Source organism: Malaclemys terrapin, chromosome 4, assembly GCF_027887155.1.
Source record: "Malaclemys terrapin pileata isolate rMalTer1 chromosome 4, rMalTer1.hap1, whole genome shotgun sequence".
Lineage (NCBI taxonomy): Eukaryota > Metazoa > Chordata > Testudines > Emydidae > Malaclemys > Malaclemys terrapin.
The window spans coordinates 2,860,798-2,877,821 of record NC_071508.1 but is presented as its reverse complement, the minus strand read 5'-3'; the positions used below and the strand labels follow the sequence as shown (position 1 = coordinate 2,877,821).

At 49.6% G+C, this 17,024-nt stretch overlaps 1 protein-coding gene across 1 annotated transcript; it reads left to right on the top strand.

The window, feature by feature from the left end:
* The first annotated feature begins 145 nt into the window (after nt 1–145).
* LOC128836792 (interferon-induced very large GTPase 1-like) lies at nt 146–15,235 on the top strand. Its single transcript, XM_054027387.1, has 6 exons — nt 146–271; nt 1,254–1,543; nt 4,640–5,128; nt 5,687–5,752; nt 8,992–9,201; nt 10,471–15,235. Exons 2-6 carry the CDS (start codon nt 1,273–1,275, stop codon nt 15,189–15,191), a joined length of 5,757 nt encoding a protein of 1,918 aa, XP_053883362.1. The 5' UTR covers nt 146–271; nt 1,254–1,272; the 3' UTR covers nt 15,192–15,235.
* The last annotated feature ends 1,789 nt before the right edge of the window (nt 15,236–17,024 follow it).

Sequence of the window (17,024 nt, the reverse complement as noted above, 5' to 3'; positions counted from 1 at the left end):
GAAGCAGCTGTTGCACCAGGACACCCAGGCTGGAGGGGGCCATCCAGAGAGGGGACCCCACCCTGCAGGAGGCGGGAGGGCTCAGCCCATGGGGGAGGAGGCTGGCAGTGGCTGGAGGGAGGGAAGCCGAGAGGGAAGGGCAGGACCGATCAGCCGCCCCAGCCTGCGACCAGCTCCAGTTTCAGTTTCGTTTCCTTGGTACCCGGCCGTCTAAACGGAGCCCGACAGCAGCCGGCTGCGGGAGAGAAGGGGCCACTTCTTCCCCTGAGCTGTGAGTTCCTTCTAGCAGCGCCCGCTGGGCTGCGGGGCTCTGGGGCTGGAGCGGGGCCAGGGAGGGGGTTGTGGGATCCGGGAGTGGGCTGGGGAGGGGTGCCCAGCAGGGAGCATCTGGAAAGCCAGCCTCCTCCTGCCCAGGACCCTCCCCAGCCTGACCCCCATGTAACCCTATGGACAGGGGCGCTCTCCCCTGGCAGTCAGGAACGGTCCCAATGCCCCAGTGCGGCGCTAGGGAGCGCTGTGCTGCAAGGGGTCAGTAGGGGGCACTCTCCCCTGGCAGTCAGGGCTGGCCCCAATACCCCTGTGTGGTGCTAGGGGGCGCTGTGCTGCAGGGAGCGGGGCAGGGGGTCAGTAGGGGGCGCTCTCCCCTGGCAGTCAGGGCTGGCCCCAATACCCCAGTGCGGCGCTAGGGGGCGCTGTGCTGCAGGGAGTGGGGCAGGGGGTCAGTAGGGGGCGCTCTCCCCTGGCAGTCAGGGCTGGCCCCAATACCCCAGTGCGGCGCTAGGGGGCGCTGTGCTGTAGGGAGTGGGGCAGGGGGTCAGTAGGGGGCGCTCTCCCCTGGCGGTCAGGGCTGGCCCCAATACCCCTGTGCGGTGCTAGGGGGCGCTGTGCTGCAGGGAGCAGGGCAGGGGGTCAGTAGGGGGCGCTCTCCCCTGGCAGTCAGGGCTGGCCCCAATACCCCTGTGTGGTGCTAGGGGGCGCTGTGCTGCAGGGAGCAGGGCAGGGGGTCAGTAGGGGGCGCTCTCCCCTGGCAGTCAGGGCTGGCCCCAATACCCCAGTGCGGCGCTAGGGGGCGCTGTGCTGCTGGGAGCAGGGCAGGGGCTCAGTAGGGGGCGCTCTCCCCTGGCAGTCCGGGCCGTCCCCATTGCCCCAGTGCGGTGCTAGGGGGCGCTGTGCTGCAGTGGATGGGTTGCGTGTGGTTTTTTGGGAGTTACAAACACAATCTGAAGTTGTTTCTCTCCAAATGCCTCGCCCAGCCCCGGGGAGCCGGGCCCAATGGCCTTTGAGACGATCCGCCGGGGACGGGAGCGACTCATCGCCCTCCTTCTCACCACCCCCGACCCCGTCTTGGACGAAGTGGCCTCGCTGGGGATAGTCACCGAGGAGGAGTACGAGGCCTTGGAGAAGCTCTCGGAGCCCAGGGAGAGGATCCGAAGGCTGCTGATAAAGATCCAGAGGAAGGGGGAGCGCGGCTGTGAGCAGTTCCTGGAGTGTCTGCAGAGCCTCTTCCCAGACTTCCCGCCAGATCTACAGCCCCCGGGACGCCGTGAGTTGGGGCTTTCTGAGCCAGTTCAGTTCTTGGCAGGATTCCATAGAAGAGACATAAAATGGAGCCAGGAGATATTGCGACGTGGCTGCGTATTGGTGACGGGTTGGACCAATGGTTATAGCAGGGGGTGAGGGCTAGGAGTCAGGACTCCTGGGTTGTGTCCCAGGCTCTCAGTGGGGCTTTCCTAACAGATCGACCCCAGCATGTCTGTAACATTCCTTGAAACCAGGGCTGTCAAGCAATTACAAAAATGAATCGCGATTAAAAGAATTAGTCGCAATTAATCGCACGATTAATCGTGCTGTTAAACAACAGTAGAATACCATTTATTTTAAATATATTTGGATATTTACTACATTTTCAAATATATTAATTTCAATTACAATACAGATTACAAAGTGTACGGTGCTCACTGTATATCTATTTTTATTACAAATATTTGCACTGTAAAAAAACAAAAAAATAGTATTTTTCAATTCACCTCATACAAGTACTGTGGTTCAATCTCTTTATCATGAAAGTTAAATTTACAAATGTAGAATTATGTACAAAAAACCCTGCACTCAAAAATCATAGACTTTAAGGTCAGAAGGGACCATTATGATAATCTAGTCCGAACTCCTGCACAACGCAGGCCACAGAATCTCACCCACCCACTCCTGTAACAACCCCCTGACCTATGTCTATAATAATAATTAATGGAGATATCCCATCTCCTAGAACAGGAAGGGACCTTGAAAGGTCATTGAGTCCAGCCCCCTGCCTTCACTAGCAGGACCAAGTACTGATTTTGCCCCAGATCCCCAAGTGGCCCCCTCAAGGATTGAACTCACAATCCTGGGTTTAGCAGGCCAATGCTCAAACCACTGAGCTAGCCCTCCCCCCCATAGTGAGCTACTGAAGTCCTCAAATCGTGGTTTAAAGACCTCAAGGTGCAGAGAATCCTCCAGCAAGTGACCCGTGCCCCAGGCTGTAGAGGAAGGCAAAAAAACTCCAGGCCTCTGCTAATCTGCCCTGGAGAAAAATTCCTTCCCGATCCCAAATATGGCGATCAGCTAAACCCTGAGCATGTGGGCAAGACTCACCAGCCAGACACCCAGGAAAGAATTCTCTGTAGTAACTCAGATCCCAGCCCAGCTAACATCCCATCACAGGCGTTGGGCATATTTACCACTAATAGTCAAAGATCAATTAATTGCCAAAATTAGGCTATCCCATCATACCATCCCCTCCATAAACTTATCACGCTTAGTCTTAAAACCAGATATGTCTTTTGCCCCCATTGCTCCCCTTGGAAGACTGTTCCAGAACTTCACTCCTTTGATGGTTACAAACCTTCATCTAATCTCAAGTCTAAACTTCCTGATGGTCAGTTTATATCCATTTGTTCTTGTGTCCACCTTGGTACTGAGCTTAAATAATTCCTCTCCCTCCCTGGTATTTATCCCTCTGATATATTTATAGAGAGCAATCATATCCCCCCTCAGCCTTCTTTTGGTTAGGCTAACCAAGCCAAGCTCTTTGAGTCTCCTTTCATAAGACAGATTTTCCATTCCTTGGATCACCCTAGTAGCCCTTCCTGTTCCAGTTTGAATTTATTCTTCTTGAACATGGGAGACCAGAACTGCACATAGTATTCCAGATGAGGTCTCACCAGTGCCGTGTATAACGGTACTAACACCTCCTTATTTCTACTGGAAATACCTCGCCTGATTCATCCCAAGACCGCATTAGCTTTTTTCACGGCCGTATCACATTGGCGGTTCATAGTCATCCTGTGATCAACCAATACTCCAAGGTCCTTCTCCTCCTCTGTTACTTCCAATTGATGTGTCCCCAATTTATAACCAAAATGCTTGTTATTAATCCCTAAATGCATGACCTTACACTTCTCACTATTAAATTTCATCCTATTACTATTACTCCAGTTTACAAGGTCATCCAGATCTTCCTGTATGATATCCCGGTCCTACTCTGTATTGGCAATACCTCCCAGCTTTGTGTCATCCGCAAACTTTATTAGCACATTCCCACTTTTTGTGCCAAGGTCAGTAATAAAAAGATTAAATAAGATTGGTCCCAAAACCGATCCCTGAGGAACTCCACTAGTAACCTCCCTCCAGCCTGACAGTTCACCTTTCAGTACGACCCGTTGTAGTCTCCCCTTTAACCACAGCATGGAAGCATGTCCTCTGGAATGGTGGTCAAAGCACGAAAGGGCATATGAATGTTTCACATATCTGGCATGTAAATACCTTGCAGCGCCGGCTACAAAAGTGCCATGTAAACGCCTGTTCTCACTTTCAGGTGACATTGTAAATAAGAAGCAGGCAGCATTATCTCCCGTCAATGTAAACAAACTTGTTTGTTTTAACGATTGGCTGAATGAGAAGTAGGACTGAGTGGACTTGTAGGCTCTAAAGTTTTACACTGTTTTGTTTTTGAGTACAGTTATGTAACCAAAAAAATCTGCATTTGTTAGTTACACTTTCACAATAAAGAGATTGCGCGTCAGTACTTGTATGAGGTGAATTGAAAAATACTGTTTCTTTTATTTATCATTTTTAAAGTGCATATATTTGTCATCAAAAATAATAATATAAAGTGAGCACTTTGCACTTTGTACTCTGTGTTGTAATTGAAATCGATATTGAAAATGTAGAAAAATATCCAAAAATATTTAATAAATGTCAGTTGGTTTTCTATTAAGTGCGATTAACCGCAATTAATTTTTTGAGTGAATCGCGTGAGTTAACTGTGATTAATTGACAGCCCTACTTGAAACCTGAGGATTTAGCCCCAAATCCCCGTTCTAACCCCTGCCCTAAAAAACTTGTCACAGTCCCACAAACAGCCGCCAATGTAATGCCCTTTTGCCGTAGACCACAGGATTTCTCTCACTATTTTTAACCTTTTCCTTCACTGCTGATTCAACTAAAATGCAAGGCAGCAGCCGGCAGCCTCAGAGGAGCGGCCAAGGGCTGAACGGGCCGTGGAGACACATCTCCCTTCTCTCTTGTCCAAGGAAGTTCCTGGAATTGCAAAGAAATGTGTAAGGCACTTAGGAGGGGTCTATTTGTTGTCCCTTTGCAGGGTGCGTAACTCAGACGAATGATGCAGAGAATCCGGAAGGTGGCGCATTCGCCGAGAAGAACGAAGCAGAAAACCCACAAGCTGCTGTAACCTTTGGCAAAAATGAGCTAGAGAACCCAGGAGGTGCCACATCCCCAGAGAAGAATGATCTAGAGAATCCAGAAACCGCTCTACCGCATGAGGAGAATGATCTAGGAAATCCAGATGGTATCCCATCCTCAGGAAATATTGATTCACAGAACTCAGAAGATGCCACGTCCTCAGAGAAGAATGATCCAGAGAAGCTGGAAGAACCCGAGAAGCCAGAAACCGTGTTGTCCTCAGGGAAGGGAGTGGTGACACCAAATTCTGCAACAACCCCAATAAAGGATGAACCTGAAAATCCAGAAACTGCTTTACCCTCAAAGAATGATCCAGAGAGTCCAGGAAGTGCCAGATCCTCAGAGAAGGCTGCAGCTGTTGAGTCCTCAGAGAGAGCAGATTTTGAAGGTACGGGACGGGTCTCTAGACTTGCGCTGTAGAGCAATGCTTAAGACGTGTTTATGGCTGTCCTGCACTGGGCACCGAATCTCAGGAGGGTTCTCCTCGGGGCTGTATGGAGAGGAACAGAGAGAAAGCTATGCTAGATTTCAGATGTAGGAAGGGTCTAGTTCCTGTGTGTTTGGACCCCATGCAAGAGCAGAAGGTGATTCTGGCTGCATGAACCCAAACGGAAACGATTACCTCTGAACATCCTGGGAGGGAAAAAGGTGCTTTTGCTAATTCGCTCCATTGAACCAGGTCAACTCAACCAGAAACCACTTCACATTGTTTAGAACCTGGAGCTCAATTTCAGTGGCTCCAGCTACAAGCTTGGCTCCTCCTCTATCATTCCAGCAGGGGGTAAGCTGGAACTCCAGGGAGTCTGCCGTTCTCCAAGGGGTTCCTGAGATGAAGTGAGAATCTAAGGCTGCCCCTTGAAGCCCCCTTAGGCTAGACAAAGTCTATGGCCCAGATCTATAGGCTCCTACATGAGACTAAGAGACTTTCACTTGTTTTGCTTTGTAGGGTCTGGAAATATCCCCAGCCATGGAGAAGAAGGAAAAACCACTGCAGGAAAAGGGAATATTGAAGGTAGGGTCTAGCCTCAGGTCCCACTGAGACCTCAAGGTCAACTTTGGAAGTTCTTCAAGGATGGAAGTGAAAGACTATGGTCTAGTAGGATAGAGCAGTCAGGGACTGGGAATCAGGACTCCAGGGTTCTAGTCCCACCTAGGGGAGGGGACTCTATAGTGTTAGGGGTGGGGGGCACTGACAGTCTGGGCTCCTGGGTCCTAGTCTGGGAAAAAATTCCTTGCTTCCAGTTTTCCAGATCTTCTTATATGATATTCTGGTACTCCCCCGGATTGGCAATACCTCGCAACTTTGTGTCATGCCCAAATTTTATTAGCACTTTTTTGCCAAGGTCATTAATAAAAATGTTTAATAAGATTGGTCCCAAGACCAATCCTTGAGGAACTCCACTAGTAACCTCGCTCCAGCCCGATAATTCACCTTTCAGTACCACCTCTTGTAGTCTCCCTTTTAACCAGTTCCTCGCCAACTTTAAATTCTCAAATCAATCCCCATCTTCTCTAATTTAACTAATAATTTTCCACAGGGAATTGTATCAAATGCCTTACTGAAATCCAGGTAGATTAGATCTAGTGCATTTCCTTTGTCTAGATAATCAGTTATCTGAAATAGAGAGATCAGGTTGGCTTGGCACATGCTACCTTTTGTAAAACCATGGTATATTTTATCCCAATTACCATTTACGTCTATGTCCTTAACTGCTTTCTCTTTCAAAATTTGTTCAAGACCTTGCATACAAGTTTTGTCTAACTAACAGTTTCCTAGTTCACGCTTTTTTCCCTTAGGTACGACCTTAGCAATCCCCCAGTCATAGGGTATGACTCCTGAGTTTACAGATTCATTGAAAAGCCTTGCAATTGTTCTTGCAATTTCATGTGCCAGTTCCTTTAATATTCTTGGATGGTGATTATCCAAACCCATCCCAATTTAGTCCAATTAAGCTGTTCCCTTTCTGATCCATCCCCTCTTCCATTCCTTGTAGGCTTTCTGCTTTCTCGTAATCACATGTGTCAGATGCTTTCTCACCTAGCTAGGTCTCCAATCCTTCCCTACGATTTTTTCCCCCTTTTCTTGGGATGCAGGCTCCAGATAGTTTCTGCAACTTTGACTTAAAGTAATTCCAAGCCTCCTTCACATTCAGATCCTTGAGTTCTTTGGTTCAGTCCACTTCCCTAACTAATTCCCTTTATTTCTTAATGTTTGCCCTTTGGAAATCAAGGACCCTAGTTGCCGACCTATTTTTGCTTATCCTTCCATTTAGTTTAAACTCGAACCAAGACAGAACCAGCTGTTCTATGAGTTTCCTGACTACTCACGAATGCCATATCTAAAATGGCATCATCTCTTGCAGGTTCAGCGATGGTTTGGTGAAGAAATCTGTCAGATAGCACATACCCTTTAATACCTGTAATCCAGTCATGACTACTAGTCTACCATGTTTCTGTTATCACTATAATATCTGGTTTCACTTCCGTCACCAGTAGTTCTAGTTCCTCCATTTTGTTACCCAGACTCCTTGCACTGGTGTACAGACATTTTAGTTGTTACTGCTTGGCTTTGCCCAGATTCCTCACCCAATTCTATTACTGTATCACCTACCTGACTGTTAGCATCATTGATATTGGCACTGGCTTTCCTTTTAATGTCCGTTCTCCTACCCACTGCTGTTCCCTCATCATTGCTGTATTCCCCTTTCTTGATTTTCAATATTAGGATCAGACATGGAGGTTACATTAGCAACTCCCCCGAGTTCCTAGTTCAGAGCTCTTTTAATCAGATGTGCCAACCTCCATCCCAGAAGTCTATTTCCCTCCCTACTCAGATGGAGTCCATGCCATGAGAACAGTCCTCTGTCCGTGAATGCCTCCCAGAGGGCAAACATCCCACTCTTGAGCCATCTGTTGCTCATCATAATCTTGTCTCGCCTTTGGTCTCCTCCTCTAGGGACAGGTAGAATCCCACTGATGATCACCTGAGCCTCCATTTCTTTACACGTCTTCCCCAGCCTGGCATAGTCACCCTTGATGCATTCCAGTGAGAATCTAGCAGTATTATTTGTTCCCATGTGAAGGACAATCAGTGGATTCTTTCCTGCTCCCATTAGGATACTCTTCAGCCTCAGGTCCGCATCCTGTATCTTAACTCCCGGCAGACAGCACACCCCTCTGCTCTCAGGATCAGCTCAGCTGATAGGCCTGTCAGTTCTTCTTAGTAGGGAGTCACCAATCACATAGACCTGCCTCTTCCTGTGTTGGTGTGATGCTCTGGCCTTCCTCCTGTTCTTTCTGGCTGCAAGTCCTCTTGTCTCTTCTTTGCTCTTGCAATCTTTTGAGAGTCATCCTCTATCCTCCTGGGGCTCCAAACTTTGTCTATTTCCACTGACTCTTCCCCTCTTCATGTAGGACTAGCAAGTTCTTCTCTTCTTCCTTGTTCTACCACCTTCTGTTACTGCCTGCTGTGCCCCTTCTCATATTCCAACTCAGGAAACCTGGTCCTGAGCTCTATTTCTCCTTCACTAGCTGGTCTTTTCCTCTGCCTAGTTCTTGTACTCACATGCTTCCATTGGCCACTTTCCTCATCCAGCAGCATATCCTCCAGTTGTGCTTCCATCTGCCAGTCTTGACTTTTCCCTTCAGCCTCCTCTTGCCTTCTCTCCATCATCTGCTCAAATCCCCTTTGAAACTCCACCACAGCATCCATCTGCATCTCCAAACCTCAGATCTTCTCTTCCATTAGCTCTGTTAGGCAGCACTTCATCCAAATGAAGCTCTCTTCGGGTACCCGCTCCAGGATAACGTACATCCCACAACGTCCACATCCGGTCATCTTCATTGTTTCTTCCACTTCTTGGGTCACTACCACTGCTGCCTCTGTATCTGTCATAGCCTTCCTGCCTAAGCTCCTGTCAAGGAAAACAAAAACAAAAGAAAAAACCCAACTAAACAAACACCAAAACAATAACAGAACACCCCACCTCTCCCCCAAACTCCCCTTACAAATTTCCACACAAACTCCCATCTTTTCAGCTCTGTTTGCTGGCTCCCATGCTACTGCTTCAGTTCAGGGCTCCATCACCATGGTGTCTGGGCTGCAGACACAACCCCTATTCCATAGCTCAGCCTTCGTTCATGCTCCATCTGTCAGTCCTGCACCCTCACCCCACCTAACATGGGGCTGTGGGACACGGGCCAGTGGGAAGGTCTAAGGTATCTGAGCAGGCTTCTCTTTTGGATCCTTAGATGGAGTGACCCCAGACTCGGATGTCTCCATGCCAGAGAGCAGAGCTGAGACATCAGGAATTGCCTCATCAGTGGAGAGGAATGGGGCTGAGACACCAGGAGTTGCTGCGTCGGTAGAGAGGAGCAGAGCCGAGACACCAGGAGATTCTGTGTCAGTGGACAGGAGTGGAACTGAGGTTCCCGAGACCTCTCCCAACAAAGTTCATGCAGGTAGAGTCCAAACAACATCCCCATGGCCCCTCTCCCAACCCAGGTCCCCCTGCCCTGGTGGTGAAACAAGAGCTGGGTCTCCATGGCCCACTTGCTAGTTGGCCAGTGAGGAAGTCAATTAGGCCCCCCCACATTCCTGTGATTGTTCCATCCAATGTCTCCATCTCTGTACACCCGAGCTATAACCTGCCCTCAGTGTATTGTCCATCTGTGAAGCATGCGGAAGATGCCAGGATTGTGTTACAAATACTATATGTAGAGCTGGGCAGGGAACGGAAAGTACATTTTGTGGCAGAATCTGGGATTTCAAAATTTGGGATTTTCTCCCCCAATTTGGAACAAATCCCCCAAATTGCAAAATCCTCCATGAAAGAAAATTCCGGGGGGAAATTAATTGTTTCTGGGCCAATGGAAACACAGGCAGCTCTCCAGTGTCAGGAACCCAGCTGGCTCTGGGCACGGTCACCTAGCAACCCAGTGAGCTCGGCTGGGCCCAATAAACCCACACTAAGTGACTGTGCTCCCTAATTGGACAAAGGGCTCACAGGTTCCTATTTAAGCCCGGTAGCAACAGCACCACAGTGGCTGCTCAATGCATTCCACACCCACAGCTGAGCCAGTTTCCTGCTTCCTGTTTCCTATCCAGCCCTTTCTCCACCACTTCCCTGACCCACTCCAGCCCTAGGACTTACCTGCCTCTGAACCCTTGGTTCCTAACTCCTGGCTCTGACGGCAGCTGGTCTCCTGACCATGCCCGATACTGCCCTCTGGCTCTGTTCTGACTGTTAGGCCAGATACATGCTAAGACATCTAGATCATACCGCCTACACCTCACTATGTCACACCCAGCCCCACCAGTGGGGGGATCTAGATAAGCCTCCCCAAGTGTTAGCTGAGACAGAGGAGTATGAACGAGGTTGGGTGGGTTAGATCCCTTTGCTTCTTAGGCTTTGGTCCCCTGCGGTGAGATTAAACAATCCGTTGTTTGGAAAAGGCTGGTGTCCTGTCCCTGTATTCACACACTGGTCTCAGCACCTGTAGCTGCATCTGGTAATGCTCAGGCCAAGTTCAAGACCCAGAGGAATCACTGCTGGGGTCTGTAGTTATTTCCCCGGTCTGTGAGTGGGAGCATGGGGAGATTGCAGCCCAGGGAGGTGAAGGCTCGAGGCCTAAATCTTGGGAGAAGTGAGACTGAGAGGAGGCCACGGTGCAACTGGCCCTGAGCTGTGTCGCCATCCCGGGTGGTGACGCCTTCATTTCCATCTGCAGGGAGAAGAGGAGCCGTGAAGTCCGTCCTGTCCAAGCTGAAACTCAAGAAGTTCAGAAACCGGAAGCTCAGACTGAGGAATCTCCTGCAAATCAGCCCAGACAGCCTGAAGGACTCGACTCCTTACATCTTGGGAGACTTGCCTTGGCACTTCCTGAGGAAGCTCATGGCTCTGAACGGGACAGCCAGAAGCACAAGCCTTTGGCAGGGGGCATCTGATGAGGACACAAGTGAGGATGAGGAGGGTGGGATGATTGGACATGTGTTTTCTCTAAGGGAAGACAACTCTAGGGCTTCTCTGCACCCCCTCGATGTTCTCTGTGCCGTTCTGCTTTGCTCGGACAGTTTCCTACAGCAGGAGATCCTGTCCAAAATGTCCATGTGCCAGTTTGCCCTCCCTCTGCTGCTCCCTGCCCTCGACACCCCCAAGTGCACCCTAATGCTGTGGGCCATGAGGGACATTGTGAGGAAGTGGAGGCCGCACTCCCTGGCAGAGAGCAGAGGGTTCAGAGAGGAGAGCCTGGTGCTCACAGCAATGCCAACCATTTCCTTTGTGCGCCTGGGGAGCTGCAGCTTCTCCAAGTCCAAACTCCTCAATGAGGTTCTCAGCCCCTCCCAGCAGCACCACGATTTCTTTATCCATCGGGACATGGAGTCTGGGAACGTCCCTCGGGAAATCGCAGATGGGCTGGTCGAGATTTCCTGGTATTTCCCTGCTGGGAGGGAGAATTTGGATCTTTTCCCAGAGCCCATCGCAGTTACAAACCTGCGCGGAGACATTGAGTCCCACTGGCCACAGTTCAGCTTTTTAACAGAGATCTCCTCAGCAGTTTTCATATTAACTGAGAGCATCAGTGAGAGAGAATACGCGCTGTTATCATCTCTGCAGGGATCAGCCACTAAATACTACTTCATCCTTAATAATCAGTCTGGGAAAGCCAAGGAAACACTGGGACTCCTCAATAAATTAGCCCCACTGCTGAATATGAAAAAATCACAACTTCTGGTGAAAGAGCAGAGCAACAACAGCGCGGAGCTGGTGAAAAAGCTACGATCCACCCTCCAGGGTGTCATGAGCTCCTCTCCCAAGAGCGCGAGGGTCTGTGACATGGCTGTGACGGCGCGGGAGCTAGGGATCCAGGTGGATGAAGATGATGGAGAATGTTGGACCGCCTTGGAGCACATCGAAGAAATCACCGCTGAAATACAGGACGTGGCAAAGTACAAGAGGGACATGCTGAGGCTCCAAGGGGATCTGTGGAAGAACTTGGCTAAAGTGGAGAAAGAGATGTGCCGGATGAAAGGCCAAAAGGACATCTCTCCGGAAGACTATAGATCCCAGCTGAGAGAAAGGTGGTTGGAGCTACGCAGGCAGCAGAATCAGTGTGACCTCACCAGCGGGATGGTTAAATTTGTTAGCGGGATAAGTCAACTGCGTCCAGCCGAGAAACATCACTTCCTGAAATGGATGAAGTTCCACCTGGATCACATCACCAGGAGGAACCTCTCTAGGCTCCGGGCTGAGTATAAAGAGAAATGTCGCGCTCTAGGGGATGATGCACAACAGCTGGCGGAATTGGACGAACTAATCTCTGCCAGCTCCTTAGGGGTGGAGCATTTCATGCGCGAGTTGGGGCAATTTTACGAGGCCGAATGCTCAATGGTGAAAGAAGGGAACATGGGGAACATCCAAAGACAATTCATCCATCTCCCAGGCATAGCAGCTGACCTGATGCTGGAAGGGTTTCCCATGGAGCTGATCGATGGGGATGCAGCCAACATCCCACTGCAGTGGGTGACAGATGTTCTGACTGAGCTCCATGCCAAACTTGGGGGAAGGTCCAGAATGCTGGTTATAACGGTGCTGGGAGTGCAGAGCACTGGGAAATCCACCCTCCTCAACACCATGTTCGGCCTGCAGTTTGCAGTGAGCAGTGGCCGATGTACGCGAGGAGCCTTCATGACACTCATTAAAGTGGCAGAGAACTTTCAGCAGGAGCTGGGCTGTGATTTCATCCTGTTGATAGACACAGAAGGCTTGAAAGCCCCTGAATTAGCCAAGCTGGAGGATAGTTATGAACATGACAATGAGCTGGCCACACTGGTGATTGGACTGAGTGACATAACCATCGTTAACATGGCCATGGAGAATGCCACCGAAATGAAGGATGTTCTGCAAATCGTGGTCCATGCCTTTCTCAGAATGGAGGAAATTGGGCACAAACCCAACTGCCAATTTGTGCATCAGAATGTCAGTGATGTGTCTGCACATGAACAAAACATGAGGGACAGGAAACACCTCCTGGAGCAGCTGGATGAAATGACCAAAGCTGCAGCGAGGTTGGAAAAACAAAGCAGGGAAATGAAATTTTCTGACATCATGGACTATGATCCGGAGAAGCACAGTTGGTACATCCCTGGGCTGTGGCATGGAGTCCCTCCCATGGCGCCAGTGAATATGGGATACAGCGAGAGCGTGTGTGAACTAAAGAAATACCTGTTTGAATTCATGAGACACCGATCACCTCGCAGAGCCCCCAAGGACATTCCCCAGTTCATCGAATGGGTGAGAAGCCTCTGGAATGCTGTGAAACACGAGAACTTCATCTTCAGTTTCAGAAACAGCCTGGTGGCTGAGGCCTATACCCAGCTGTCTGTGAAGTACGCGGAGTGGGAGTGGGAATTCCGCAAGGAGATGCATCTCTGGATGTCCAAAACAGAAACCACCATCCAGAACCAATCCCCAGACGATCTGGGTCCAGGCACCTTTGAGAAATTAAGGCTGGAAGTTCACCAGATGCTGCATAATGGGGAGGAGAAGATGCTGCAGAGCATTCAGAGCTACTTTGAGAGTGGAGCCGGCAATCTGCACCTGGTAGAGAAATACAGAGAAGACTTTCACCGAAGCGTGACATTTCTCCGGCATGAACTGGAGAGCTATCTGCTCTGCAAGTCCGAAGAGGCCATTCGTATCCAGAAAGGTCGGAGCAAGATAGACCATCTGCAGGCCGGGTACATGAAATTCATTGAAGGGAAGGTGGACGGGCTCTTGCAGGACTGCAGGGAGAGGGAAATGGAGCTAAAGCTCAAGGAACTGGAAAGGGAGTTTGCCAAGATGTGGAAGGAAACCTTAGCGGAGCTGCCTCTGGAGCGCTTACCCCTACGCCAAATCCACGAAGACGTCTACTACCAGCTGTGCAAGGACCTGGAGAACAGAGGGAGTTTGGTCAAGCAGATGCTCCATAAAGCCCAGAACTTGTTGACCTATCAACGCAAACCCTTCTGCATGAAGAAGGAGTATCTGGACTTGGGTTGGTACAAAGCGGCTATGGAGTTTATAACGCAGCAGTGTAAGCATGAATTGGAAGAGTTCACAAAGTCCCTGGTGGAGGAGTGTAGGAGGTACATTTGGCAGAAGGTACACTCCCAAGGGGATTACGACCAGACTTACTGCAGGGAATTGCTGCGGATGATCAACGAGAGGCTCCAGGAGAACGTCGTTGGGAAGATTCGCATGAGTGCTTCCTTCGAAGTCGATTTAAAGCTTCACATCCTGGGGGAGGCGGCCAGCACCTTCCAGAAGATGCACGAAGACTTTCTCAAGAAGAACGACCCTCAGCGTCGCCTGGAGGAGCTGAGACCTCAGTATTTCTCTACCTTCAGAGACCTTTACTATGAGAAGGATGCCTGCCAGAAGAGGGCTGTTGATTTCAGCCACCAGTGTTTGATACCTGCTTTATGGGAATATATGAAAAAGAGACTTGGGATTGAGATAGTGGATGACTTTCTCAACAGTGGAGAGTCCATCAAATACGGCAGCCGGAGCTTCTTCCAGTTCACCGTGCAGAAGAAACTGCTGGAGGAAATGGACTTTGATAACTACGTGAAATACATCAGTAACTATGAGGAGTTTGTAAAGGCCTGGATCCAAACATGCCTGATCAGCCACTACAGAGAGACTGGGAGCTTGGGAGAACTGGAGAGAACGGTTCTAGCCACGATAATGAAGAAAATTCGGGACGCTCTGGAGAGCTCTGAGTGCCAAGATGCCGTCACCATCTCTGAGTTCTTGGAGCAGTTTTGCCAAGCACTGTGCAAAGAGCTGGTCATCTCCAAGGACAGTTTGGAGGTGATCCTCTTCAAAAACACAGCCAGTGTCGGGCAGTTCTCAGCTGACATCCATACCTTCCTCCACCAGGTGGAAGAAAGCATCCTCTTGGGATGGAAAGAGCTGGGTGTGGAGATGGTCTTCACACAGCTCCAGTTCAAGCCCCAGGATGAGATCTTCAAGCGTGTGTTTGGCTGTGGGAAGCAGTGTCCGTTCTGTAAAGTCCCCTGTGAAGCAGGAGGCAGCGACCACAAGCAGCATTTTGCATCAGTGCATCGGCCTAAAGGGCTGGGGGGCTACAGTTATGAGACAACTAATAGGCTTGTGTATTCTTTGTGCTCCTCTGATGTAGTTTCTAGTAAATCATTTAAAAACCTGAACACGGCATTGAAATGGCATCCCTACAAAGATTATCGCCAATTCTACCCCACCTGGCGCATACAACCGGACCCCAGCATCAGCGCCTCCGATTACTGGAAGTTCATATTCAGAAAGTTCAATCAACAGTTTGCCAGAGAGTACAATGTGCAGCCTGCCGATCTACCCCCGGAGTGGAAGAAAATAACCAAGGAGCAGGCTCTGGACAGCATCCGAGAGGCATTTAACATGGAATAGAGGCTGGCTCTCTGCATTATGATACAGTCTTTAATTCCATAACAAGGCGCCGTCAGTCTTAATCCTGGCATTTTGTTACTTCCCAGGGCTTGATTTTGCCACCTGAAGGCTCCTTTAATGTAGTTCTTTGTGTGTAATTGCCTAGGTTTAAAAAAAATAAATGGAAAAACAAAGCAGTTCCATTGTGTGACATCATATTGACACCTCCATAGCTCCTCAGCAGGGCTTGAACCTTTAGATGCCCGCACACTTCTCTGCCAGTTAAGCTAACCGAGTAACTGATAGCAGTAGTAGGTTGTCATCCTCCATGGGGACTGGCCATCACAAGCGAGTGAGGGACATACTTTGCCAGTGGGTTTCATAGATATTTGCTGACAGCAGAGGACAGGTAAAACTCAGGACTTCTGGGTTCTGTCCCTGATTCTGAGGGAAGCGTGCTCAATTGGTCATGTCATAGACCCATCTGTCCATCCACCCTCCACCCCACCGTCACCCCAGCTTGACCCATCCCTTCTAATATGTCCCTGTACCAGTCCCAGTCTCCCCGTTCCCAGCTTCTTCTTCGCTACACATTCCAGTCCCCAACTGAAAACAGGGCATCATAATGGAACATATCAGGCAACCTTTGCTACAGGGGGCACTACCAGCCACGCTTATAGTATATCTCTACCGTGGGCTTCTTCCCATCGAGAGGTAGAAATATGGCAGGGTCATTTTCCTGATGGCAGGTGGGTGGTTTATAACATTTCCCAGGTGCCTTCTGGGATAAATCTAGAGCCCCTGCCACTCTGCCCCCTGGTGGTCCATGAACCATCTCCCGCTGGAATCCGGATCCTCCAGCCACACATGGGGACAGGGAAATCGGCAAATGGCAGTGAGCCATTGGTGGATCTGGGCTGCAGAATCCAGTTTGCTTCTCCTGATAGCTGATGGCTCTCTGCTGAGTTGCACTGGGTGGGTCATTGGCTGGGGGCGAAGGGACCAAGCTAGAACAGTGGAGAGTGTTAATAAAGGTTTCCTCGGCATATTCAGCTCTGGGTGTGTGGAGAACCAGGGCCTCTGTCTCGGGTAGGAGGTAACATTGTTAGCTGAGCAATGTTAGGTTCGATATTCACTGTCACATCTGTTTGTTGGGAGGTAACGCAATATCTTTTGAATGCCCCATCTGATCAATTCCTACATTTCGGGGAACGTTCTAGACATCGGTTGGCAGAACCCTACTGATCTTGGATCAAACTGGAAAATCCGGAAGGGAGAAATGGGAGACGCACAGAGAACCCCTGGCTTCTGGCCAGCAAAGCCATTAACTTCAACCAGCTCTGAAATTGTAGATCAAAGAACCAGTTGATGGCAGAAATTAACCCCTTCCAGCCTAAAAACACCCCCATCTCAGCGCTGCTCAGTCCCTCAAATATTATAGTGCAGTGCCAGCTCTGCTAGGGTTAAGTTGGAGAACAGCTTTCTGTTTGAAGGGCCACTCTTCAAAGTGCTCTAAAAGCTTCATGTTTACTCAGATTGTTCTGAAATGTGCTGTGCCTCATGGGGGAATGGGATAGGATTCATGGTCCAACTTTGACCAAGGGGGTCCCAAGTTACAGCCTCACACAAAAGACAAGTTTTTCATCAGGTTGAGAGATTGCATCATTGGTGTTTGGTTTTTGGTGTTTTTTCTTCTGAAACCAGGGCTCTGCTCCTGCCCCAAATACCTTGAAACTGTTGACACCCGAATGCCTGATCTTCCAGAGAGAAAGAAATAGAATGGTGGTGGGGGGGAATGGGGGCACAGTGAGCCCCTGGCATGGGGGGTGAGGGGGAAAGGGAGACACACAGAGC

Excerpts from the sequence above, each read along its gene's own strand:
- LOC128836792 (XM_054027387.1), top strand. The coding sequence starts at position 1,273 with ATGGCCTTTGAGACGATCCGCCGGGGACGGGAGCGACTCATCGCCCTC. Across the intron at positions 5,129-5,686 it reads AGAGAGAGCAGATTTTGAAG|GGTCTGGAAATATCCCCAGC; the intron begins GTACGGGACGGG and ends TTTGCTTTGTAG. Across the intron at positions 9,202-10,470 it reads TCCCAACAAAGTTCATGCAG|GGAGAAGAGGAGCCGTGAAG; the intron begins GTAGAGTCCAAA and ends TTCCATCTGCAG.